This window comes from Schistocerca serialis, chromosome 3 (assembly GCF_023864345.2).
Source record: "Schistocerca serialis cubense isolate TAMUIC-IGC-003099 chromosome 3, iqSchSeri2.2, whole genome shotgun sequence".
Taxonomy (NCBI): domain Eukaryota; kingdom Metazoa; phylum Arthropoda; class Insecta; order Orthoptera; family Acrididae; genus Schistocerca; species Schistocerca serialis.
The window spans coordinates 832246580-832273654 of NC_064640.1; the positions used below are offsets into that span (position 1 = coordinate 832246580).

The window sequence follows — 27075 nt, forward strand, 5'->3', positions numbered from 1 at the left end:
TTTCGTGTGTGTGTGTGTGTGTGTGTGTGTGTGTGTGTGTGTGTGTGTGTTTTAAACACAAAGACAAGTACCTGCACAGATTCTCTCTACATAAGAAAATTTGCTGTATTCTCTCTATTTTAAAAAAAACTATCCTGAAAGCAAAGTATGATTCTCAAAATTTGCTTCTCTTCGACCAAAACAATGTATGCTTGCAGGATCATCAGGAACACATACCGTATGTGTGTGCATTTACCACCAAAATGTTAAATTGCTTCTAAATTCCATTTCTATTAGGAAACATACCAAGATCTAATTAAAATAATAACATGTGATATAAATAACAGAGTCTTTATGCTTCATCTGTGTGAAAAATGCCCCACCAGTTCATTGCTTCAAACTCACCTAGAAAATGAAATAGAAGACTATGCTCCTGATGAGATGGTTCAGTACAGTCTATGGGTATCAACTCGTAGAATGACTAACTGTTCACATCACTTCTCTATCAGAATCCTGCGACAAACTAAGAAAACTGAAAAATTACTCCACACTCTTATTTCTCAATCACAGTCTGATTATATGAAAATGAAGAAGGATCAGTGTTAACTTTCATGGATTTCAGTGAAACTCTCAATTTTGTTGTTAAAGATGAAGTACAGGGGTACCATTGGATCAATGGCAGCTGCACTCTTCACACTGTCCACGTATATTACAAAAAGGACAAACAGTTGCATGCAAAAAGTATTTGTATTGTTTCTGATGACCTAGAACATGATGTTGCCTTGGTTTACCAGCCTCAGAAACTGTATTGAATTTTTTTAAGTGTGAATTTCCTGAAATTCATCTTGTGTATGTTGAATATTTCACTGATGGTTGTACTACACAATACAAAAATTGTAAGGATTTCAGAAATATCTGCTACCACGAACACAACTTCAACGTAAAGTGCAGCGGGTCATTTTTTGCTACCCGCCATGGCAAATCTCCCTGTGATTGTACTGGTGGCAGTGTTGAAAGACTTGTCACAAAAACAAGTTTGCAAAGAGTTTGTAACGATCAAATACTTACAGCTTCACAGGTATTTGAATTCTGTCACGAGAACCTGCAAGGCATTTCAATTCTCTTTGTTTCAAAAAATGAAATGGTACAAGCAAGACATTACCTTTCTCAGCACTTCCCAAGTGCAAAAACAATTGCTGGAACACGATCTATGCATCACATTGTACCTATATCACCAACCAAGATTGGAGCAAAAAGGCTGAGCTGTGATACAGATTTTAGTATTGTGGATGATTTCTCAGATGCACTTCTGCCACTAAAGCCAGAATGCACTGTGCAGCCCAACTGCTATACTGCATGTGCATGAGACTCTTCTTGGTATTTGGGAATTGTTTAGAAGGTTATTTGTGAAGGATATGTTACAGTAAGGTTCATGCATCACCGTCCTCCTATTGGCCTGATAATGATATTTGTGATGTTTCTTTCTCTCATATTCTGTGTGAAGTTGATATCCCCACAGCAACATGCCGTACTTATTCTCTGAGCAAAGAGTCCTCAAAGTTGGTGGAAGAAAAGGGGTTCAAATACAAAAAAATATTATCTAAGCATTGAAAGGTCTCATCACGTGTAGTTCTGAATCAACTTGAATGCAGATTGCAGCACCAGCATTTTGTGCAGTATTGACAATATTGGTTTTTGACAAAATGTTTAAATATTATAAACAAAATGCTATGTCTTTCTACACTGAGTTAATTTGGTTGTGACAGAGGTAAGAAAGTGTTCATATGTCATGTACTGTACAAGTTGCCCCATATTTTATAAAGTGTAATTTTCTTTCATATATTGCAATTTTCCTCCAATTTGGATATTGTTATGTGTACTTATGTGTGTACGTAGTGTCTCTCCCCCCCCCCCCCCCCCCCCCCCCCCCCCCCCCCACGGCCACCCAGCCAAATGGTAAGCAAGCTTATTACTCGGGATAACTATGTTGCCAGGAACCCAACGAAAATCAACCAAATTAGTAGCATCACCATGATCACGTGAAGATTGGGGATGGCAGAGACCAAGAGGTGGCAGGAAAAACACCGACCAATAGCCTGAAGGCCACTCTTTCAGTCCTTACATAACAAAACTCGGCTGAGGGAGGACCATTTAATAAAGCAGAGGACCTAATAGGTGGCCATCAATTCCGCAGTAAACATTCCATACTTGGCAGTCAAGAGATGGTATTCAGTGTCAAAAAAGATGTGAAGGCATATCCAATATGATCAGTGGATTTAGAGCCATCTGTGTAAAAAATCATGGCATCCTGAAACACCCATAAGAGCCTTCAGAACAAACAGGCAGACACCACTGGAATGATGGAGGCTTTCAGTCCCTGGAAGAGATTCATCTGAATCCATGACAGAGGAACTAACCAAGGGGGTGTGGTCACGAGGAAACATGGGGAAGAAGACAAGGAGGGGAAATGGAAGTTACAGTGGAGCGAAGCGAGATGGAGCCCAACCTGCAAACCCACCCGAGGGTGGGCGACTGCCTGATTCAGTGAAACGAACAGAATAAGAAGGACGAGCAGGGTAAGAGCAGATAGTGACGGCATAGGAAACCAGGGGCTGGGACTGCCAAATCGAAAGGGGAGGGATCCCAGCATCAACCAGAAAACTATCGACAGAGCTAATGCGAAAGACACCAGTGGCTAAATGGATACCACGGCAGTGAACCGGGTCCAAGTGGAGCACCATGGAAGGGGCAGTTGATCCGTAAGCTTGACAACCATAGTCCTGACAAGACAGAACTAATGCCTAGTAAAGGCGGACAAGGATAAAACAATCAATGCCACAAAAGGCATGGGCAAGTAAGCGAAGAACACTGAGTTTACGAAAAGAGCCAACCTTCAGATGATGACTATGGGGCAACCAAGTAAGCTCGTTATCGTAAAGAAGACTCGAGAAATGGAACTGGGGGACCATGGTCAGGTGTTGTACATCGATGTAGAGTTCTGGATCACGACGGACCATAGTAGGATGACAGGAATGCACCACCCTTGACTTAAGGAGAGATAATTGAAAACCATGTAGGTGTGTCCATATGAAAGCACACTGGATGGCCCACAGCAACTGTCATTCTGCAGAGGCCACTGAGGGGGAGTTAGCCCAAATACAGAAAACGTCCACATGAAGGACAGGGGTGAGCAATGGTCTGGCAGAAGCCACAAGTCCATTAATAGCAATTACAAGAAAGACACCTTATATTGAGACCAGTGGAACGCCATTCTCCTGAGTCCGCAGAGAGCTGAGAACAGTGTCCACATGGACTCTGAATGACCAGTGGGACAGGAACTAACGAATAAAAATCAGGAGGGAGGCCCAAAGATCCCACTCATGGAGAGTAAGGATGATGTGATGGCACCAACCTGTGTCAGAGGCCTTATGAAGATTGAAGAAAAACTGCAACAAGATGAAGGCACTCAGAAAAGGCCTCCAGAACTGTGGCTTCCAATCGAAGCAGATGAGACCATCTCTCCCAAAACTAGCACTGGTGGGGAGATAAAATGTTCCAAGATTCAAGGACCCAATTGAGCTGACGAGCCACCATCCATTCTAGTAACTTGCAGGGGACACTGGTCAGACTGCTGGGCCGGTAACTATCAAGGGATGATATATCCTTGCTAGGCTTAAGGACAGAAACCTCAATAGTCTCTCCACTAAGAGGAGAAAATGCCTCAGAGCTAAATATGATGGATCTGTAGAAAGGCCAACTTTAAGGGCAAGGACGGAATGGAAGGCTGCCACTGATAACCTTGAAGGGTGCGGTGTGTAGCCCACACCCACGATGAAGAGCCAGAAGAACACAGAGGGTACAGAGAGCATCCCAAAACACCCGTTTGCTCAGGTTGTGTAAGTAACGGGCTTTGGCGCAAAGGTAATACGGAGGACAGGTGCCGCTTCAGATGTTGCAAGGTGCTACAACAATTGCAAACAGTGGTGGCAATAGCCATGCTCTGCCATGGAACTGGCCAATGGTGACTGGTGCCCATCAAGTGGGAACAGCAATGCCCGCAGCACAGACTCTCTCATCTGACACATCACGGACGACAACCTGACAAAGAAGGTGGAAACACGACACGGGAGGTATACAGAGGACAATGACAGAAATCTCAGCAGGGAAACCTGGTCATCAGGAGGTGGGGAGGGAATGAGAGAACCAACGGGAAATGGTCACTACACAGAGGTCATCATGTGGCGACCAGGAACGAAGGAGGAGAGGGGAAGAGAGGAAATCAGTGGCAGAGGTGCCACATGCAGCACTAAAAGAGTAGGGGAACCATCATGAAGATGACACAGGTCATGGTCTGCAAGAAACTGGTCGAGGAGGAACCCCTGACTAGATGAAGAAGCACTGCCCCACAAAGGGTGATAGGCACTAAAATCCCAAGGAGGAGGAGGAAGGGAGGGGTGAGTTGCCGGAGAGCATTTAGGGCAGCAGATATAGGTGGCCTGGCAGGGAGCGAGATAGAGATTGCAAACTGTGATGGCAGAGTCCAAGTGGACCCAAACAGCAACCGCTTCCAATGTGGTATGAATGAGACCCATGTACTAACAATATCCATACAGACCAACATGCAGACACCCTCAGAAGCCCTCAATGGGCCAACCTGGTTCTGACAAAGCACAGAACTCAGTAAGGGACAGTGAGTGAGCATTAGTAAAATGAGATTCCTCAAGAACAACACAAGCTGACGAGTGAAAGGCAATACGGGATTGCAACTCTGGGAGGTGAAGGTAGTATTCGTTACAGTTCCTCACTGAGCAGGTATCGAAATGGGAGTTAAATGGGCTGGAGCCAGTCACGTCACATAAATTAAATGTCAGACTCAGGTTGTGAGCGGGGGAGATGACACCTACAGGAGACATTGTAGGAGGGGGCCTTGTCCTGGTATTTGTGTTTTCTCTTCTTCTCTTTCATAGGTTGAGGAGGGCAGAGCACAGAGGGAGAGCACAATTTGAAAGATCCAGAACTGAGAAAGAGGAGGCAACCTTGGGGCACACAGACTGTATGCCCTGTAGCCGAGTTGTGGTAGCTGATGCTGATAGGAGGGGTCACGGGAGGGACACCCGTCGCTCTTGGCTGCTGAAGAAGGGAGGCACTTCTATGACCGAGGAGGTGGAGTGGCACCCAGAAGGCAGAGCGTGAGAACCACAGGGGAGGGGCTAAGCAGAGGGGCAGGACTCTGATAAGAGAGACATAAGAGGGCGAAAGGATATAACAGAGGCAAAAGTTGAAGACAACAACACATCATCGATCCAGGAACTTATAGTCTTGTATCTTCCTTTCTTTCTTGTAAGCTGGGCAATCTAGTGAGCACGAAGTGTGATGGTCATGACAATTTACGGACACGGGTAGCAGAACACAGGGGCTCCCCCCATGAAGTGGGTGGCCACAGCCACCACATAGAGGGTCTGCTGTACATTGGGAAGGCATGTGACTGAAACCCAAGAACCAAAAGCAACTCGTGGGTGGCAGGCCATTCAGGTTCACGTCACACCAATCTCACATAACCTTGACCTCTTGAGAGGGTATTTCCCCAAAAAGCCAGAATAAAGGCGGCGATATTGGTGTGGGCATTTTTACGAGCTTTCTGCACATATTAAACAAAATGAACACACCATTGTTCCAGATTAGCCTGCAGTTCCTCATCAGTTTGAAGGATGAGGCCCCCATGGAAAATGACTCCTTGGACCATATTCAGAGACTGGTGATGTGTAACAGACAGCGGGACATTGCCAAGATGATCACAAGCAAGAATAGCTGCAGATTGGGTGGAAGAAGAACCTTTGATCGACAGGGAACCCAACTGCATTTTCCACAAAAAATAGCGGATTTGTGGGGGTGAATGTGTCCCTGTCCATCCTAGTACAGACCCAGTAGCAGGGAAGGTGTTTCAGTCCAAGCCGGCGAGCCTGGACCTCCTCCCAGGGTGTGGCCAGGGAAGGGAAGGTGGCAGAATCATAAGAAGCAGCATTCAATGATACATTACCACTTTAAGAGACGGCCATAGGAGAACGGCCAGGTTTTTGGAGCTCGATATGCCTCTTGTGCAAAGTATTCACCTCGATACCACTCACTTCGATTAGGGGCTCGCCCCATGGACGCCACCCAGCCATAACAAGAAGCATCTGGTATGGTGGCCATAGCAGTGAGTTCTGATTCTCCAGAATAACAAGCAACCACTCCTAGGCACATATGAGGAGGCAACAGCTCAGGCATCAGAAGTGTGTCCTGTGTTGTCAAGGGGGTCAGTCAGATGGGTACATAACAGTCCCACCACACGCGCTGGCTAGACGTGCTGGTGATCGAAGTGGAGGGGGGCTACGGCAGGGAGGGAAGAGAGGAGGGAAGTGGGCAGAGGAATCCATGCCATAGACACTAAGGAGGGAGTTCTTTCCCAAATGGCTCACACTACAAACAGAAAATTTAGATGTAAATGGAAGGAGGATAACTGCAGTCAGTTGCAGTGGGATATTAAGTGGAATCATCTTAATGTCCCTGTGTAGCTGACAGCAGTGACCGCTCTTCCATTTACAAATAGTGTTCACAGTTGCAGTAGCTACGTGGCGTGTGTTCTTTTGAAGGAACAAACACTACGCATTCACGTAAGTCTGGATGGGCAATGGATCCACTTTCTTCAGTGTGAATGCACGAAATACATCTGACCTCCTGTGGGAAACTGAGTAGCGACAGGAGTATAATTGACAGGGACTGCTGATAGGTACCACTTGGCGGGAGTGTGGATTGGACGTGAGACGTACCAAAGTAGTTCACGCAGTTGCGATAATGCTGTGTCCCGGATGTCGCAATGGTTATCGCACCTCCCTAGTAAGCAGGAGATCCCGGGCTCAAATACCGATCCAGTACACATTTTCCCTCAATGCCGCCGATTCCACTTAATGTCCCCTTCCATTTACATATAGTGTTCACAGCTGTGGGATCTGTGTGGTGTCTGTTGCTTCAAAAGAACAGACACTACACATTCATATAAGAAAATTTAGAAGTGGGGTCAAACCACAAAGAGGGACCAATAACGCCAAAAACGATGAAAGAGAAAAAGCGAGGGAAACAAAACTGCAAGGAATACAGGAAACCAGATGGATAGCCAGGTCGACGTAAATAAGATAATCGAGGAAGGGGGAGGAGGTGGCAGCGGGGAAGGAGAGAAGGCAGTGAAAGGACACGGGGAAGGAAATGCAGCCCAGGAAGGAAGAATGGTCTGCAATAACTTGGGGCCCTGTGAGCACCATGCACGAACTCATGGAAGAATTCTGAGGCCCCTGGGGCATGTTAGTTGAAGTGTGCAGGGGCAGTGGGTTACCAAATAATGAAGCCAGGATGATTATGGGACTGGATGATGTGTTTTCAAGATGACTCATCTGCAACTATTGCTTGGTAGTCATACTGACATAAAGGATTGTCCTGCGTTTGGAGCAGAGTAATGGCTGCTTTCACAGGTTGCCTGGCTTCTGATGGGGTAGGAAATGCCTGTGACAGGACTGGAGGAGGTGGAGCAGGGTGGATGGATTGGGCAGGTTTTGCAGCTTTGTCTGCTACACGGATGTAATCCCTGTGTCAAGTGGTTGGGAGTGGCATAGGGATGGACTAGCATGTTGTGTAGGGTGGATAGGTGACAGAACACTACTTTAGGAGGGGTAGGAAAGATCTTGGATAGAATGTCCCTCATTTCAGCGTAGGATGAGAGATAATCGAAGCACCGGGGAAAGGTATATTTCAGTTGTTCCAGTCCAAGGTGATACTGGGTGACAAAGGGGGCGGTTCTTTGTAACTGATTTTTGGGGTGGTGGAAGGATTGAGGGTGTGTGAGGATATGGCACTGGAAATCTGTTCATTGACTAGGTTCAGTGGGGTGGGGGTGGGGTTGAAACTTATCTACATTCCTTCACAACCTTAACGCCTTTTCCTCTCCTACGTTTCACCTGGTCCTTCTCTACCAAACGTGTACCCTTCCTGCATGCTGACATCCACCTCTCTGATGGCTCCATCCACACTTCTGTCCACATTAAACTCACTAACCACCAACGATACTTGTATTTCAACAGCTGCTATCCCTTCCACAAGAAAAAATCCCTCGCATGCTGCGTAGCCACCCAAGGATGACATATCTGCAGTGGTGAGAACCCCCTTGCTCAACATGCTGAAGCCTTCACAAAGGTTTTCACAGACACATGATACAACCCCCATCCCCAAACCTAGTCCACAAACATATTTACTGTGCCATTGCCTCACACAACCCCAATCCTACCACAATCCCTACAAGTCAGTTACAAAGCAGCACTTTCCTTGTGAACCTGCATCACCCTGGCTGGAACAATGGAACCATATCCATCGCCAGGGCTATGATTATATCTCATCCTGCTCTGAAATGAGGGACATCCTACCAGAGATCCTTCCCATCCCTCCTAAAGTGGTGTTCTGTCGCTCACCCAAACTACAGAACAGCCCAGCCCATCCCTATGCCAACCCTAACTCCCAACCCCATGACACAGGGATTATATCCCTGTGGCAGACCAAGGCCCAATCCAAGCACCCAGCACGTTCTACCCCCATCACAACCACTGCATCTGCCACAAAACAGCATTGGCACCATTAGTCTATTGTGTGTGTGTGTGTGTGTGTGTGTTTTATACTCTAACTCTTCAATGGATAACTACAAAAGTCTGCAAGTGTTCTTTCTTTTGTCTGTGCCTGTCAACATCCCAACACTTCTGCTTTTCATCGAGTGGTCTTTAATCCCAAAGTTTAAGTTCTTTATGTGATGTAAATTTCAACAATTCCATTTCAACTAGTTTTCCATTATAATTATTAGCTTTTTACCTCCTTATATGAAATACCCTTGTTTATGACAATGTGAACGTAAGTTTTCTTCTTGAAATATAAAAATGGATTGTTATCACATCAAGGAATTAGTTATATTTAAAAACAAAGATGATGTGACTAACCAAACGAAAGCGCTGGCACGTCGATAGACACACAAACAAACACAAACATGCACACAAAATTCTAGCTTTCGCAACCAACGGTTGCTTCGTCAGGAAAGAGGGAAGGAGAGGGAAAGACGAAAGGATGTGGGTTTTAAGGGAGAGGGTAAGGAGTCATTCCAATCCCGGGAGCGGAAAAACTTACCTTAGGGGGAAAAAAGGGGTATACACTCGCGCACACACACACATATCCACCCGCACATACACAGTCACACAGTTTTGTGACTGTGTATGTGCGGATGGATGTGTGTGTGTGTGTGTGTGTGCGCGAGTGTGTGCCTGTCCTTTTTTTCCCCCTAAGGTAAGTCTTTCCGCTCCTGGGATTGGAATGACTCCTTACCCTCTCCCTTAAAACCCACATCCTTTCGTGTTTCCCTCTCCTTCCCTCTTTCCTGATGAAGCAACCGCTGGTTGCGAAAGCTAGAATTTTGTGTGCATGTTTGTGTTTGTTTGTGTGTGTATTGACGTGCCAGCGCTTTCGTTTGGTAAGTCACATCATCTTTGTTTTTAAATATATTTTTCCCACGTGGAATGTTTCCCTCTATTATATTCAAGGAATTAGTTATATAGTAATATCTACATCTACATCCATACTCTGCAAGACACCTGATTGTGTGTGGCGGGGGGTACCTTGAGTACCTCTATCGGGTTCTCCCTTCCATTCCAGTCTCTTATTGTTCGTGGAAAGAAAGATTGTCAGTTTGCAACTGTGTGGGCTCTAATCTCTCTGATTTTATCCTCATGGTCTCCTCGCGAGATATACGTAGGAGGGAGCAATATACTTTTTGACTCCTTGGTGAAGGTTTGTTCTCGAAACTTCAACAAAAGCCTGTACCGAGCTACTGAGCGTCTCTCTTGCAGAGTCTTCCACTGGAGTTTATCTATCATCTCCGTAACGCTTTCGAAATTATCTGACTTAAAGAAAAAAATTCAGTATGTTCTTTACATGATGAACCAGAGCAATAGTTTTAAAATTCAGTTTATGTTAAATGGATCACAGTTTTCATTTAAATTATACAACTTATCCTGAATCTGAAACTGGTTTTGGTGAAGCATGCTAATATCTGAAAAACAGCTGTTATCAGGAAACGGAAAGTATAACAAGGAAGAAGCCTGCAAGCATTATATCAACCACTCTATGTTGCTGCTAACTGGAGTTTAATTTTAATTTCCACAACTGTGTGGAAATTAATTTTTATAACAACAAAATTGGAAGAAACTGAATGAAGAAATTTTGAGAAAAGAAGAAAATGAAGCTCACTGCCAACAAAGCTTAACATGATCTGAACTAACACCAACACAGGAAATAATAATAATAATAATAATAATAATAATAATAATCATCAGGTTACCTTACATTCGGAAAGCAGTTGCACTCAGGGACTGTTATATTAACTTGTAAATTATAGACTGCACCAATTGGTCATCCTTTTTAAATTTTATTATGCAGAACTACATTTCGGCTAGAAGCTAGCCATTCTCAATGCACTGTTATTTTCACTCAAAGGATGTAAGTCCCTGTTGATCGGGCTTCACCCACGAAATCTAGATCTGTATAATAAAATTTAAAAAGGATGACTGATTGCTGCAATCTATAATAACAAAAGTATTTACGCACACCAACCATTCAAAACCACTCAAGAAGTTCCTAACTGGTGATCTTCACAAGGAGATCATGTGATGATATAGGACTAAATCAGAACTACACTAACTGAGTTCCTTACCTTCATAAAAATTGATTTTGTTGCAACTGGGATATCATATGATAGATGATCACAACCTGGGTCAAATGGTTCTTTCAGATAACTACCATGCTTCGCAGCACCCAGGGCAATCAGTTCATCAGGATTTACACTACATAATAACTCTGAATTGGGAAACATTTCAGAGACAGATTGCTGAATTATTGGGATTTTCGCAGATCCACCGCACAGGAGCACCTAAAAGAAATATTTCAGAATTCTGTAGTACACTCATAACATTAGTAGAAATAAGAGAAGGTCTGAAAAGTTAAATAGACATACAAAAGGGAGCTTATGTAACGAGTAACATAAATCTTACTCTGGTCAATATAGTAATTCTTAAACAATTCAGTAATTTGTAATCAAACAATGGAAACTCCAGAAAAGAATATCAGCAATGTAGGAAAAGACAGATTGCTACTTACTGTGAAGAAGAAACAACAAGTTGCAGACAACACAATTAAAAGACACTCACTTATAGCTTTTGGCCACAGCTTCATAAGTAAAAGGCAAAAAACACACACACACACACACACACACACACACACACACACACACACACACAGCCACCATTTCCAGCATCTCAGGCCACAATGCTTACGGTAAGTAGCAATCTGTCAGTAATTTGTAAGCTATTTAGCATAACTATAACAGAGTCATGCTGTTTCACTTTATGGATCATTCTGTCCCAAAACTGACGCAGAACAATATATTTCAATAACCAGGTGCTACAATGATGCATCCGTCAGGAAATGAATTCTTGTATACAAATGTTGGAAAACAATAGCGCGCCATCCACTAAGACAAATCTCATACAAACATTATACAAAATCTCGGGCAGAACCATGGACGTATATTAAAGGTGGATGATGTACAAAAAGTGCAAATGGATGACGAGAGATTGTTCATTTACTTGCTGTACAAAAATAAGAGAACGGTTTGCTTCAATTTGTATTTCGTCTTCATTACAAGAAAACGGAGACACTAGTATCTGAAGGGATCATAACAGAGGTGAAATGATATTTAAGTAGCACACTTTGTTTGACAGAAACAGCTTTGTGCTTCACAAGTGAGTCAATGGAGGAACAGCAGCAATGCTAGACAATTTGCAGTATGGTATCACTTATAAATCCTCATGCTCTCTAGAGACAGCATCACAATAAGCATGTGCAGTGCAACAAAGAACAGCAATTGTATGATGCCTCTTCCCCATATTTTGACTCACTGAACAGTCAATCACATATTTATTTCAAATTAACTATACCTGTTACCAATAAGGATGAGAACAGCTTCATGTGTAAGACATCTCAAAATATAAACACAAAAGGTATAAATCTGACGGAAAAAACTACTTTACAAGACAAATAAATGTTAGTTTGAGTTGATATCTTCCTTCTAAACGAAGCCCAGCAATCTACATACATCACAAAAGACACAATGTACAGAATATACTGTATGAGCTACAAAAGGTACATGGCCTAGCCAAAAGAGCAGCCAATTTTCCTTTATATCAGTGTCAATGTGTGCTGGATGTACATCAGTGCACATGACCATTTTGATACATGTCATGGCATTCACACAGCAAACTTTCCACAGGGTATCTACTGTAGACAGTGGAATAAGTCTTATAACATTGGAATAGAACAATTATGGAACACACAGATCTCTTACAGGGTGTATACGGGGACAAGGAGAAAAAATTCCTGGATCTCCCGGTGAAAAATACATTTTCTCCCGTGTGAAAATACACTTTTTCCCTGTTAAGTGACATTATACTTTCCGTCAGAACTGTAAAACTTATCAATCCTTTGAACGGATATGGTTTTATACAGCAGCATAGAATTTCTCAGCACTTTAGAAAATGACACTCAGGGGGAAAAAACACGTTCTGGGAAGATCTTTGATGGGCAGCAACATGTATGCTGCATATTTTTGTATTAAGAAAGTATAAATTCGAATTCCACCAAAGGAAAAGTTGATGGCTTAAGTTAATATCCATAGTGTTGCTACACGAAAAGCAAAGCTTTCACATAGAATACTTGTCTCGAATATTAATAAGCTATAGGAGAAGCTAAGCTTTCACATATAATGTTGATCTGTTTAGTGCATGTTCCACTTTAAGATACATCACACAAATACGCCAGTAAAATTTTTAATACCGACATAAATCTCTGCTCTTCTGGGCTCAAAATTCTTCTAAATGGCTCGTCATCAAAGAGTTCATTTTTAAATGAGAGCAAACACTCTGCGATTTAAGAAATTCATTGTACATTCTTGCATATAGTTCCTTTTGCGTAAAAGGAAATTTACTTTGAAAATTTCGCTTTTCGAACTGAAATTCTCAATATTTTCCTGCGACCTGTTAAAAATAGATTCATTTCAGCAGTTGCCAGAGAGCACCAGATAAGAGGCGTCACCACGCTTGCACAGCTACGGTGACGTAGGAAGCCCGTATCTTCGTACATGTAAAACATTAAAAGATCTTTCTTACATTATGTCATAAGAGAAACAGGACATCAGAGGACACATCAAGAGCATCTGAAGTTCGTGAACCATACTAAAAAGCATAGTTTGACTTAAAGCGCACATTCGCATGTCCAGATTCCCAATGATGTAGGCCTCAACCTCATATTAAGCTTTTCAGTGTGGTTTTCAGGATGCAAATTTTCTTGGAGTACCAGTACTGTATTATCTCATGTTTGGATCTTTATTATGGCATAATTCCGTACGTGCTAGAAGATGGAATCGTGCACTTGAAATGCAGTGAACAGTTGAAACTAGCCAATGGAGTGGAATTAAACACTGTGTGTCAAATAAATTTACTGCCTCAGCAGGAAAGCTTAATAAAAGCCAAATTTCTTTAGAAAACCGACAAAAATAACTACACTGTTCTGCAAGGTGATTAATGCTTGACTGTCAGAAAGGTGGAAATAAAATAAATTCTGATACTAGTAACACATTTTAGCCCACCATAATTATGTGAATGTATTTTAATTCACTTGATAGCTCCCAACCACAGAAATCCGTCTAGTTTTCATTTGACGTGAGAGCAGTAAACGAAGAGGAAACACAAAAATCACTAAACGTAAACACGTGTCACGTGGAGACCCTCCACTATAGCTCAGACTGCTCTGCACACATAAAAAAAAAAAAAAAAAAATTCAAAAAAGTTCATTTTGTAGCACACATCTTTCTGAAGAGTCTGATACATAAAACATATATCTGAGAGGAAATGTAAGAGATGTTATTTGGTCTTAAGTGTGCCGAAGTGCAGTGCCACGCCTCTTCAAACAACATTCTTATACCACACATCACTGTATTTCACTCTGTGTAACTCAAAGGTGTATATTTTGTAACGAATCCCATCAAACTATTTCAGGACTGTGGAAATTAAAATCCCTGTAGTGTCTCTCCTTCTCCCAGTCAGCCGGTTTGACATTCTGCCCCTCTTATTTTTAAAAAAACACGCAATTAATACTGGATGGGATTATTTGTAACCAGGAGAACAAGAACTCTTCACAAAATCAGGACTCTTTATTACCTATTAGCTAATAACTTGCTCTTCTGTGTGACATAAAATTAAATATAGGATACCTAAAACCAGTAAAGACAAGAGACATGCAAGACAGTACACATTTCTTCAATCCTTAGGTCCTAGTGATTTTTCTCTCTAATCTTGCTACAGCTTTACATGGTGTGCTTTCCCTTCTGCGAAAGAGCTATTACCTCATCAAAGTTTGTCAAACATTTTGCTACATGATAAATCGAAATGTCATCTAATACTGAAAAAGCTGTTAATACAAATAGCACCCAAGAATGGTGTGGTTTCTCAATCTAACTACATCTATTTTGTCACTGTTTCCTGGATAAAACGAAACAGGCCATTCCAATACTGCAGCAATTGTAACACACACCAAATAAGGAAGACTGTTTTGGCAATAATGATCATTTTTATATTACAGCAATATAATTCATGAAGTAGCAACACAAAATATCTATTTTCCTACTACAATCAAAAAGCTTTATGTTAGGAACTAGTTTCAAATTTCATTCATATGCTCCAGTTTCATGCACGAGAATAAAATTTTTGTATGAATTTGGAATCGTCATATTCTTCCATAATTTGTGTGATGTCCCCATTTCTTCTCCTTCCTCGTACTAACAAACAATCTTGTCATCACTAACTCTGTAACTATTCCTACTACTGTCAAAACTCATTCTCCGTTTAACTTTACTAACCCTGCCACAATCACTGGTTTAGTTATCCAACGATTATTCTCCGGTTAGGTGTTAGTATGTGTTCGTACAATGCATTTTCTGCACTACTCCCAGAATGGAACTTAAGCAGCTGCTAGCTCGTGACTACAACTGGCCCTGTCTAATGTAGCGATGTGGCCAAAAATTTGCCGTCAAAATTCACTTTCTTGGATACATCGAGAAGATAATACATAATCTTTCTTACCTGTTATTCCTGTTAGTCATTTATTTCAACTCTGGTAATCTGAATCTATGGATTTTGCTAGTAATTATAACAACGCTGAACATTTGCAAACCAAATCAACCACATAAACAAGCAGCAGTTGGCATTCACCGGTTCGGCTTTATTCCGCTCAGCTTGTATAGCTCCGTCCCGTTTTGTCTGGAGGAAAGTTCATGTCTAGATGTGATGAGGATTCCCCTGGCAGAGATATCACGTACACTATGCACGCATTCAAAAATCAACTTAGAATGTGTTCAAAAATGTCCAAAAACCAGCAGAGGTGCATTTCAAAATCATATGAACAATCGACAGACCGACGTGCGCTGGATGCTAGGTGCTTTGTAAAAGAAGGTTTTTTCCCCCTCAAGAATATGAATCCGCCCTCTCCCCCCACAATTGTTGCCTGGTTCAGATACAACTGTTTGCCGCCCCCCCCTCCACTAGATCCAGGACTGCTGCGCACCCGTGAATGTGGCAGCTTGGGCGCGCCAGTAAAATTTTTCCAGGTACCCCATGTGGCTGGTTGCTGCTACTGCTGCTTGCACAGCCAACAGCCACATTCCTGTAGCCAGAAGCGGGAGAAGGTATTACTCGTACGCGTGTGCATGAGCCCGCTTGTAACTGCTTAAATGAATCTAATTTAAACAGTTGTGACGTCACACTCATCGCAGGCAATTCGTTGTTATGAAGCATTGCATAGTCTTCCTACAGCCTTTAACACATTTTGCTGTTGACAGACGCTTGTACGTGCACTGTGTTATTTTATATGGCGCATTTCGTTTGCAATTTAAGTTTTATTTTCATTTTTTTCTCTCGTTCATGTTTTAATGCTGCAGTATTATTCTGGAGTAGCGGGATACAGTAATATCCTTTGTTAGAGTATTGGTTCTTACCAGTCAAAGTTACACAAATTTAACTGGAAACTACAAAAACGAAAAATTTCCAGAATTCTAAAAAATTCCCTGGTTTTTCCTGGTTTTCTCCCGGATGAACAAATTCCCGGGTTTTTCCCAGATCTCCCGGTTGTCCCGGGTCGTATACACCATATCTTACAGATTGGGGAAAACAGCAACAGTATAGAAGATGCCAACATAAAATATGTTTAAGATCAGGTCAACTGCTTTTGGAATGGCAAGGGAGTGACAGACTGTCTGACAATGCCAGTGTCAGCTTCTGACATGAAGAACCACTTTCAGGATTAAAAATTTGTGAAAAGTGGACTCTATAAATGACAACTGATGAATTGTGCATTACCAAATGTGCTCCACATCATTGCCCTGGAAGAAGATGGCAAGCAGATATTTCGCCTGTTGTTGTTGTTGTTGTTGTTGTTGTGGTCTTCAGTCCTGAGACTGGTTTGATGCAGCTCTCCATGCTACTCTATCCTTTGCAAGCCTTTTCATCTCCCAGTACCTACTGCAACCTACATCCTTCTGAATCTGCTTAGTGTATTCATCTCTTGGTCTCCCTCTACGATTTTTACCCTCCACGCTGCCCTCCAATATTAAATTGGTGATCCCTTGATGCCTCAGAACATGTCCTACCAACCGATCCCTTCTTCTGGTCAAGTTGTGCCACAAACTTCTCTTCTCCCCAATCCTATTCAATACTTTCTCATTAGTTATGTGATCTACCCATCTAATCTTCAGCATTCTTCTGTAGCACCACATTTCGAAAGCTTCTATTCTCTTCTTGTCCAAACTATTTATCGTCCATGTTTCACTTCCATACATGGCTACACTCCATACGAATACTTTCAGAAATGACTTCCTGACACTTAAATCAATACTGGATGTAACAAATTTCTCTTCTTCGGAAACGCTTTCCTTGCCATTGCCAGCCTACATTTTATATCCTCTCTACTTCGACCATCATCAGTTATTTTGCTCCCCAAATAGCAAAACTCCTTTACTACTTTAAGTGCCTCATTTCCTAATCTAATTCCCTCAGCATCACCCGACTTGATTAGACTACATTCCATTATCCTTGTTTTGCTTTTGTTGATGTTCATCTTATATCCTCCTTTCGAGACACTGTCCATTCCATTCAACTGCTCTTCCAAGTCCTTTGCTGTCTCTGACAGAATTACAATGTCATCGGCGAACCTCAAAGTTTTTATTTCTTCTCCATGAATTTTAATACCTACTCCGAATTTTTCTTTTGTTTCCTTTACTGCTTGTTCAATATACAGATTGAACAACATCGGGGAGAGGCTACAACCCTGTCTTACTCCCTTCCCAACCACTGCTTCCCTTTCATGTCCCTCGACTCTTGTAACTGCCATCTGGTTTCTGTACAAATTGTAAATAGCCTTTCGCTCCCTGTATTTTACTCCTGCCACCTTTAGAATTTGAAAGAGAGTATTCCAGTCAACATTGTCAAAAGCTTTCTCTAAGTCTACAAATGATAGAAACGTAGGTTTGCCTTTCCTTAATCTTTCTTCTAAGATAAGTCGTAAGGTCTGTATTGCCTCACGTGTTCCAGTGTTTATACGGAATCCAAACTGATCTTCCCCGAGGTTGGCTTCTACTAGTTTTTCCATTCGTCTGTAAAGAATTCGTGTTAGTATTTTGCAGCTGTGACTTATTAAGCTGATAGTTCGGTAATTTTCACATCTGTCAACACCTGCTTTCTTTGGGATTGGAATTACTATATTCTTCTTGAAGTCTGAGGGTATTTCGCCTGTTTCATACATCTTGCTCACCAGATGGTAGAGATTTGTCAGGACTGGCTCTCCCACGGCCGTCAGTAGTTCCAATGGAATATTGTCTACTCCGGCGCCTTGTTTCGACTCAGGTCTTTCAGTGCTCTGTCAAACTCTTCACGCAGTATCATATCTCCCATTTCATCTTCATCTACATCCTCTTCCATTTCCATAATATTGTCCTCAAGTACATCGCCCTTGTATAGACCCTCTATATACTCCTTCCACCTTTCTGCTTTCCCTTCTTTGCTTAGAACTGGGTTTCCATCTGAGCTCTTGATATTCATACAAGTCGTTCTCTTATCTCCAAAGGTCTCTTTAATTTTCCTGTAGGCGGTATCTATCTTACCCCTAGTGAGATAGGCCTCTACATCCTTACATTTGTCCTCTAGCCATCCCTGCTTAGCCATTTTGCACTTCCTGTCGATCTCATTTTTGAGACGTTTGTATTCCTTTTTGCCTGTTTCACTTACTGCATTTTTATATTTTCTCCTTTCATCAATTAAATTCAATATTTCTTCTGTTACCCAAGGATTTCTACTAGCCCTCGTCTTTTTACCTACTTGATCCTCAGCTGCCTTCACTACTTCATCCCTCAAAGCTACCCATTCTTCTTCTACTGTATTTATTTCCCCCATTCCTGTCAATTGCTCCCTTATGCTCTCCCTGAATCTCTGTACAACCTCTGGTTCTTTTAGTTTATCCAGGTCCCATCTCCTTAAATTCCCACCTTTTTGCAGTTTCTTCAGTTTTATTCTACAGGTCATAACCAATAGATTGTGGTCAGAGTCCACATCTGCCTCTGGAAATGTCTTACAATTTAAAACCTGGTTCCTAAATCTCTGTCTTACCATTATATAATCTATCTGATACCTTTTAGTATCTCCAGGGTTCTTCCATGTATACAACCTTCTTTCATGATTCTTAAACCAAGTGTTAGTTATGATTATGTTGTGCTCTGTGCAAAATTCGACCAGGCGGCTTCCTCTTTCATTTCTGTCCCCCAATCCATATTCACCTACTATGTTTCCTTCTCTCCCTTTTCCTACACTCGAATTCCAGTCACCCATGACTATTAAATTTTCGTCTCCCTTCACAATCTGAATAATTTCTTTTATTTCATCATACATTTCTTCAATTTCTTCGTCATCTGCAGAGCTAGTTGGCATATAAACTTGTACTACTGTAGTAGGCGTGGGCTTCGTATCTATCTTGGCCACAATAATGCGTTCACTATGCTGTTTGTAGTAGCTTACCCGCATTCCTATTTTCCTATTCATTATTAAACCTACTCCTGCATTACCCCTATTTGATTTTGTGTTTATAACCCTGTAGTCACCTGACCAGAAGTCTTGTTCCTCCTGCCACCGAACTTCACTAATTCCCACTATATCTAACTTCAACCTATCCATTTCCCTTTTTAAATTTTCTAACCTACCTGCCCGATTAAGGGATCTGACATTCCACGCTCCGATCCGTAGAACGCCAGTTTTCTTTCTCCTGATAATGACATCCTCTTGAGTAGTCCCCGCCCGGAGATCCGAATGGGGGACTATTTTACCTCCGGAATATTTTACCCAAGAGGACGCCATCATCATGTAATCATACAGTAAAGCTGCATGCCCTCGGGAAAAATTACGGCTGTAGTTTCCCCTTGCTTTCAGCCGTTCGCAGTACCAGCACAGCAAGGCCGTTTTGGTTATTGTTACAAGGCCAGATCAGTCAATCATCCAGACTGTTGCCCTTGCAACTACTGAAAATGCCTGCTTAAAGGCAAAATTCATGGAAATCCCTGGAAATTTAATTACTGTGTAATTCTTCCTTTGAATCACATTGATATGAAATGAAACCTTGTGCTTGCAGTTTAGTATGGAATCAAAGTGACAACTGATGCAATAGCACTCATTGTCCTCCTCAAAAACCACAAAGAAAGGAAAAGGAAGATAATAGATTGCAATGTACCGTTCATTGTAATTTGAGAGAGAGAACACAAGCACAGATATGATCAAAATGAGGAAGGAAATAGGACAAGCTTTTCTGTAACGAACAATCCCAGCAAATGCTATATCTATTTCAGAGGGGGAGAGGGAGGGACTATGACAACCCTAAATGTGGATGGCTCGATGTCGATTTGAATTCTGGTCCTTCTGAATATGAATCCAGTGTGCTAACTACAGTGTTCCCTGGTGCAGGGTGGAGTGGCTACAAGCCAGCAAGGTGCAAACAGGCGACGGAGGCGAGGTGGGAGCCCGAGAGGTTCCAGGGAAAGGCAGCTGCAAATCTAACAAGTTCTTACATTGAGGCATCTCAGCTGCTCGATAGACTCTATCAGTGGCCAGCTGGCCACTGAATTCCACTGTGCTGGCTGCTCACATTCCACACAATACTGATGCGGCTTTTGCCCCGAGCGTTTGCAGCATGTTCTTGACGATGCTGTGTGGCCCCGGCTGACACTCAGCTGAGTCACAGTAGGGGATGCCTACCATGTGAAGATGCCTAGTGTGGATACCTGCTGCACTCTGAGCAGTGGTCAGCCATGCTACTGGAGATAACCTGGTGTAGTCCACTGCAAATTGGGACTAATTGTGGGGAGGGACTTAGTGTATAGAGCTGTTGTCCATCTGTGGCCTCAAACCAGTGACTTTTTATTGGCAGGTCCACGTGGTATCCTCATTTGGCAAAACCCTGTCGCCCCAATTTGGCTGCAAGACTAAGAATAAATCCATTACAAGAATTACTTGTACTTATTGTCAATAGCAGTGCACCATTCATTCATGCATATGCAGCACTATCAGTCACGTATCCAAAAAATCCACTGCCACTGTCAGTTTGGACAACTGCCTTGCCCTTTGCTGCATTAGTATATGCAGTACTGCTGAGTTCACTGTTTCAACAAGCTAATCTACATCAAAACACTGCACTGGCCTTGTTGAATTATTACAGTGACAACATCCCGTGCTCGCCTGCTTTCATAGCTGTGGCAATGCACTGCTCAGATTTACTCTAATATGGCCATACATAAGAGTTGAGATAAACATAGGTATTTAAAAAAAAAAAAAAAAAAAAAAATCCAACCCAGTGGGTCAAATTTAGTTTTTGTGGGTGTTATTGTTTTTTCTATTTTTCACATTGACGATAGTTCAATTAAAATTCCTATTATTAACTTATTCAAAATGTAACCAATTCTTACAATTACTTTATTAGGCCCCTTTTCTTGCCCTGCTAGCACTGCATCCATTGAGAGGATCTTCTCCACCTACTGGCTTCTTTGGTCAAAATTAAGAAATAATTTAGGAGAGAAAGGACCTGACAAATTAGTGAAGATCTAAAAACATTCTGCATGCTTCAAAAAGAATGTACTTTACATTCATTATTAAAGTTTTTTTTCTGGTAGTGTACATGTTATTTATCTGTGTCTCTTATATTGCAAGAAAAGTTAAATACAATATTAATTAAAAAATTCTTCCGATATTAAATAGTTGCCTTTACTACATACGATGGCTTTTTTGAATTTGAGTAAGGCTAACTATATTGTGTTATACTACTTTACAAGCACCCCCCACCCCCCCTTACACACACACACACACACACACACACACACACACACACACGAACAAGACGCACCATTTTCATATCACACTACTTGTTTGTACAAATTACAAATAAATTTTATACCCAAAACAACTAGCAAGTTGCTGACGTGTTAGATACGGCATCAAATCTTTCTTACTAAGCTGCTTATTGCTATTTGCTTAGAAGTCTTCTTTTTGCACTTGTTTTCACTTCTGGCAATTTAAACCTTCATGGCTTGTCCCAGTGCTTCCTTTTTTCTTAATCCTAAATTTACACCTACTCTGCATTCACACTACAAAGTTATACTCTCACTCTCTCTTATGCTCTATGGATCCAGTCTACTAAAACCTGGAGTATTGGTGGTTTATGCTGATGACTGGCTCTCCACCTCAAAAGAATAAAAGCTACATGCACCAGAGTCAGAGCCACTGTGGCACTTGGTACTGCAGCACTCACAATCATTGTCATATGTCGTCATCCTTCTCTGAAATGCTCTACGTGTTGCATTAAGTGCTTGGCTGAAATGACCCCTTCCTGCACAGCAATAAATCATTCCAGGGAATGGATTAGGTCAGGTTCTAGAGTTTGATTAACAAATTTTACATTCTGCATTGGTAACAACTCTAAAGGCACATGCGGCAATTACAACTTTGTCTGTGAGATGTTCAATTGCACAATTCTTGTAATTGTGGCTAGTAGATGGAAGGTTCACCCTATGTCGCATGTAGTAACATTTACTAATAACCTACTTACCTTTTTAAAGTTCAATCCGTCTGGCCTCCATGAGCTTCCCCTGACTTCTATGTATTCCAAAGGCTCGATACGTGCTCACAAATCTTCTGCACTGAGGAAACTTTATAATCTTCTCACACCATGATGAGCTGCTATGCAATTACAAGAGGTGGTTTGCTAGCCTCAGAGCATACAGTGGAGCTGATCATAAAAGGTTTGGTGGCTAACACTATTTCCGCATGATTGACTGCTTCACAGGTTTTCATCTAGAATGACTGAGCATACTGACACATCACACAACCATAATCAACTTGAGATCACGCAAAATGCACTATATAAAAAAAAAAGAGCTCTTAAGTTCTGCCTACTTCCCATATTCTGTGACCAACATATCTAAAAATACTGAGCGCTTCCACAGTTCACTCATTTTGCTTTCTTACATACAGCAGCACAGCTTGCGACAGACTAATCGGAGCTGAAAATCTTGACAATTGAACTGAAGCAGCTAAGACATATGAACTAATATTCTCATTTATTTGCCTTGCACTTGCTGCTGGTATACACTAGACAGCAATACTCATGGTAAATAAAAGAAGAAGTGAAGATTAGGGTCTTATAGCCCACCAATGACAAGGAAGTGAGAGTACGAGCTCAGTGTATGCAGGTATCGGGAACGAAATAGCCCACATCCTTTTCAGGGGAACCGTTCTGGCATTTGCCTACATTTATTTGGAGAAATCACAGAAGTTTAAATTTCACACTGTGTCCCGGATGGTTCAGTGGTTACTGCACCTGTCTAGTATGCAGGAGAGCCCAGATTTGAGTCTCGGTCCAGTACATTCTCGCTCATCGCCACCAATTCCACTTAACGTCCTGCGGCAGCTGACAGCAGTTATCCCCCTTCAATTTACATATAATTTTTCATAGCTGCAGATTCTGCACCGTGGTGTCTGTTCTTTTAGGCAAACATTATGCATTCACATATTTTGAGAATTTACACACACACACACACACACACACACACACACACACACACACACACACACACACACAGTGTTTCCTAACAGGAAACATAGGTAAGTGAAAAGAACTGGAGAATAATGTAAAATCATCATCATCACCACCACCACCACCACCACCACCACCACCACCACCTTGCATCTGTGACATACAATGAAGAGCCAAAGAAACTAGTACACTTGCCTAATATTGTGTGGAATGTATGGTTCATCCATAAAGGAGACCAAGTATAGAATACTAGTACAACCCATTCTTGAGTACTGCTCGAGTGTCTGGGATCCCCACCAGGTTGCATAAAAGGAAGCATCGAAGCAATTCACAGGCAGGCTGCTTGGTTTGTTACCAGTAGGTTCGATCAACAAATGATTATTACTAAGGTGCTTCGTGAACTGAAATGGAAATCCCTGGAGGGAAGACCACATTCTTTTTGTGAAATACTATTGAGAAAAGTCAAAGAATCAGCATTTGCTGCTGACTGAAGAATGATTCTGCTGCCATCAATGTAGTACATTTTGCTTAAGGACCATGACAATAAGATAAGAGATAGTACAGTTCATATGGAGGCACGTAGACAGTTGCTTTTTCCCTTGCTCTATTTGCAAGTGGACAGGAAAGGAAATGATTAGTGTTGGTACAAGGTACCTTCTGTCATGCACCATAAGATGGCTTGCCGAGTACGTATGTAGACATAGAGCTTGAAAATTCAACTGCCTTGAATCACTGACACAGAAGAGTAATACAGTATAATAAAATTAAAAAAAAAATTAGAAATAGAACATGAGCATTATCACAAGAAGAAACACCTGACTCAGAATTGTTACACAGTGCAAAAAGGAATGGTAAAAGGGAGGGTTGGGGGCACGGAAGGGTATGAGGGATTGGGGAAGGGATGGAGAAAGGGTGATGTTGTAAAATGGTAGTAACTCTACCAGATGACTCACCTTGTTTATGTCTCTGCAATCGATACCTGCTTGGCTCAGTGCTTCTTCTATGGGGGCAGTGCACATTTTCACAGCTGCACTAATCAAATTTTCAAATCGTGCTCTCGTCACATTGTAGCTGAAGTCTGTTCCTTCGCACAGAGACTCAATAAAACAATGAGCTGTACTCATTGTGGACAAAATGTGTTTGCACTGCTCTGCAGCATTGTTCAATTTAGCCATAGCACGCTGACTATCATTTGGATCCAACTTCCATTTTCTGCAATAAGAAGAAAGTATTATGTTTAAATGGCCCACACATATTGAATAATGGTATCACTAGTCAGTGTTCCTTCTTTTATTAAAAAATTGGAAAGCGAACAGTTAAGGTTGTTATAGTAGTTTTTCACCACAACAACTGCTCAGTTTTTGATGTGTTCCAATAAGAAACTCTATAGTAGAATTAAGGGAACTGATAATTACATATCAAAAAGATAGATTACTACTCACCACATATGGGAGGTGCTTGGTGGCAAACAGGCACACTGAAAGAAGACTGTTTGACACTGTAAGCTAAAATACTAAGTCCTTTGTCAGATGTAGACAATCTCTCTCTCTCTCTCTCTCTCTCTCTCTCTCTCTCTCTCTCTCTCTCTCTCCTCCCCGCCCCCCCTCCATCTACACACTATGGCCCAATGTCTCCACTGTTTAAAAATACACACATTTAGACTGTATATCTTAATACATGGTGTTCTGCATTTATTGTAGCACCACAAAAGGCAGAGATGACAAAAAGGGGGAAAAAAAATGAAAGGGCAAAACTTAATTGTGTGCTGGTTCACAGCCACCATAAGAGGCTCATACCAATTGATAAGACCCAATGATTTAACAGGATATTTAAGGTACCTAGATTAAAAGACAGCCAAGTCCATGGACTTCCAAGCAGCATTAAAGCTTCCATAAAATGAGTACACGTTGTTAAGTAAAACGCAATAATATCCTTCAAAATCAATGATGAGTCTATTCAAAAATAACGCCAAAATTGCATTTCAATGCAAAACACCCAGCTTCAGAGACGATCGCTTCAAAAACTAGCCAACTAACTGTAAAGTTCTTACAAGTCCGTTATACAGGAGACCACGTTCATATAAGCAGACACCTGACTGCACATGAGCATGGAAGACAGTGTTGTTCGGAAGTGGATTTTCTTTAGTTTTGAGTCTAAATATCCTGATATCTGTGACCTGATTTTATATAGGTTACAAACAAATATTCTGTTATGGAATATCATTCATATAAGTGATAAAAACATTCTCTTCCCTGGAAACGGGGGAGGGGGGGGGGGGGGGAGGCAGGCGATAGTATATAGAACACTTGTGAGACCCATTATTGAGTACTGCTAGAGTGTTTGGGATCCACATCAGGATGGATTAAAGGAAGATATCAAAGCAATTCAAAAGCGTGTCGGTAGATTTGTTACCAGTAGGTTCAATCAACATGAAAGTATTGCAGAGATACTTCGTGAACCCACACGGTAATCCCCGGAGGAAAGCTGGCATTCTTTTCCCGAAACACTACTGAGAGAACTTAGAGAATCAGCATCTGCAGCCAACTGCAGAACAATTCTACTGCCACCAACATAGCATCACATATGGACTGCACAGACAATGTAAAAGAAATTAGGACTCGTATGGTAGCATATGAACAGTCATTTTCCCCTCACTCTGTTTGCAAGTGGAACAGGAAAGCAAATGACTAACATTCGTACAAGTTACCCTCTGTCAGGCACCATTAGGTGGCCTGCAGAGTATGTATGTAGATGCAGAACAGAGGAGGTTGCAAGGTATTATGTTATTTCTTTCTCAGTACAGGAAATTTTAAAGACCAACATAATTTTTTTAATTTTCGTTTCTTCTAAAAATACCACGCAATGCCTGCCCCTAGCAGCTGACTATCTGAGCAATTTAGACAGAAGTCTGGCACTGAACATAATGTCCTGGCTTTGAAGGTGTCTTTCCTGTGGTGTTACCACACCATTGGCATTTGTAGCACCACATTAGATTGGGTACCTATAGTTTTACTTTTAGTATAATAAATAAAACCTTGATGAGTTCTAGGATAGCCAACTGAATGTTACGATGAAGGCAACAGTTCTCTACAGTTCACCATTCACTTACATCATCAAATTCCTCTCTTCTGTTATGCTTCCGATTCCCCACTACTTTTTCAGTTCAGCAGTGTCAATGTCCATGACGTCCCTACAACTTACAAGGCCTTATGGTAGCTGAGGGTATCGTGTTTTTCTACTCCACAACAAAGACATTCTGACAAGATTGTGCCTTTCAACAATGATCAAAGTTCAATTTCCTGGTGCAGTTCCAGAGGGTTTTGGTGACTGCTAATGACCCACCCATAACGTGGAGATATTTCTTTCGTCTTAGTTGGGATCCACACGCATTCCCACAAACAGCTTGGGTTCTGTAAAGTCCACCCAGATAGAGAGCACTGACTGCCTATGTAGGTGTTATCAAACTACGGTGTGGCAGGTTCACCTGAGGTTACCACTAACGACCATTTCGCCTCAATGGTCATCCATCCCATCAGCACACATCTATAAAGTCTTTTCTTCTTCTTCTTTTTTTTTTTAGAGAGAGGGAGGACATTATGTTTCAATTGTCATAGCCATGTAGTGTACCAATTAAGTGAACCTGGCACAAATAATGCTGGGCAAGCCAGTAATCAACAGACTGCACAAAGAGTGGCCTAGTTGGTTGGTTTAAAAGAGTGAGGAAGGGACCAAACTATGAGGTCATCGGTCCACTGTTCCAAAGGAAACAATGCCACAAGGGTGAGAGTAAGACAATGAGACAAGACC

The 27075-nt window shown here is 41.8% G+C and overlaps 1 protein-coding gene across 1 annotated transcript in view; it reads right to left on the reverse strand.

Annotated features, from left to right (window-relative positions):
- LOC126470825 (heat shock 70 kDa protein 14-like) overlaps nucleotides 1-27075 on the reverse strand; it is a 208142-nt gene that overhangs the window by 17443 nt on the left and 163624 nt on the right. Inside the window, exons 6-7 of the mRNA XM_050098836.1 lie at nucleotides 24222-24480; nucleotides 10754-10969 (exon numbers count right to left, since the gene is read on the reverse strand). Of these exons, the coding sequence (XP_049954793.1) occupies nucleotides 10754-10969; nucleotides 24222-24480 (475 nt within the window). The remainder of the gene's footprint in view (nucleotides 1-10753; nucleotides 10970-24221; nucleotides 24481-27075) is intronic.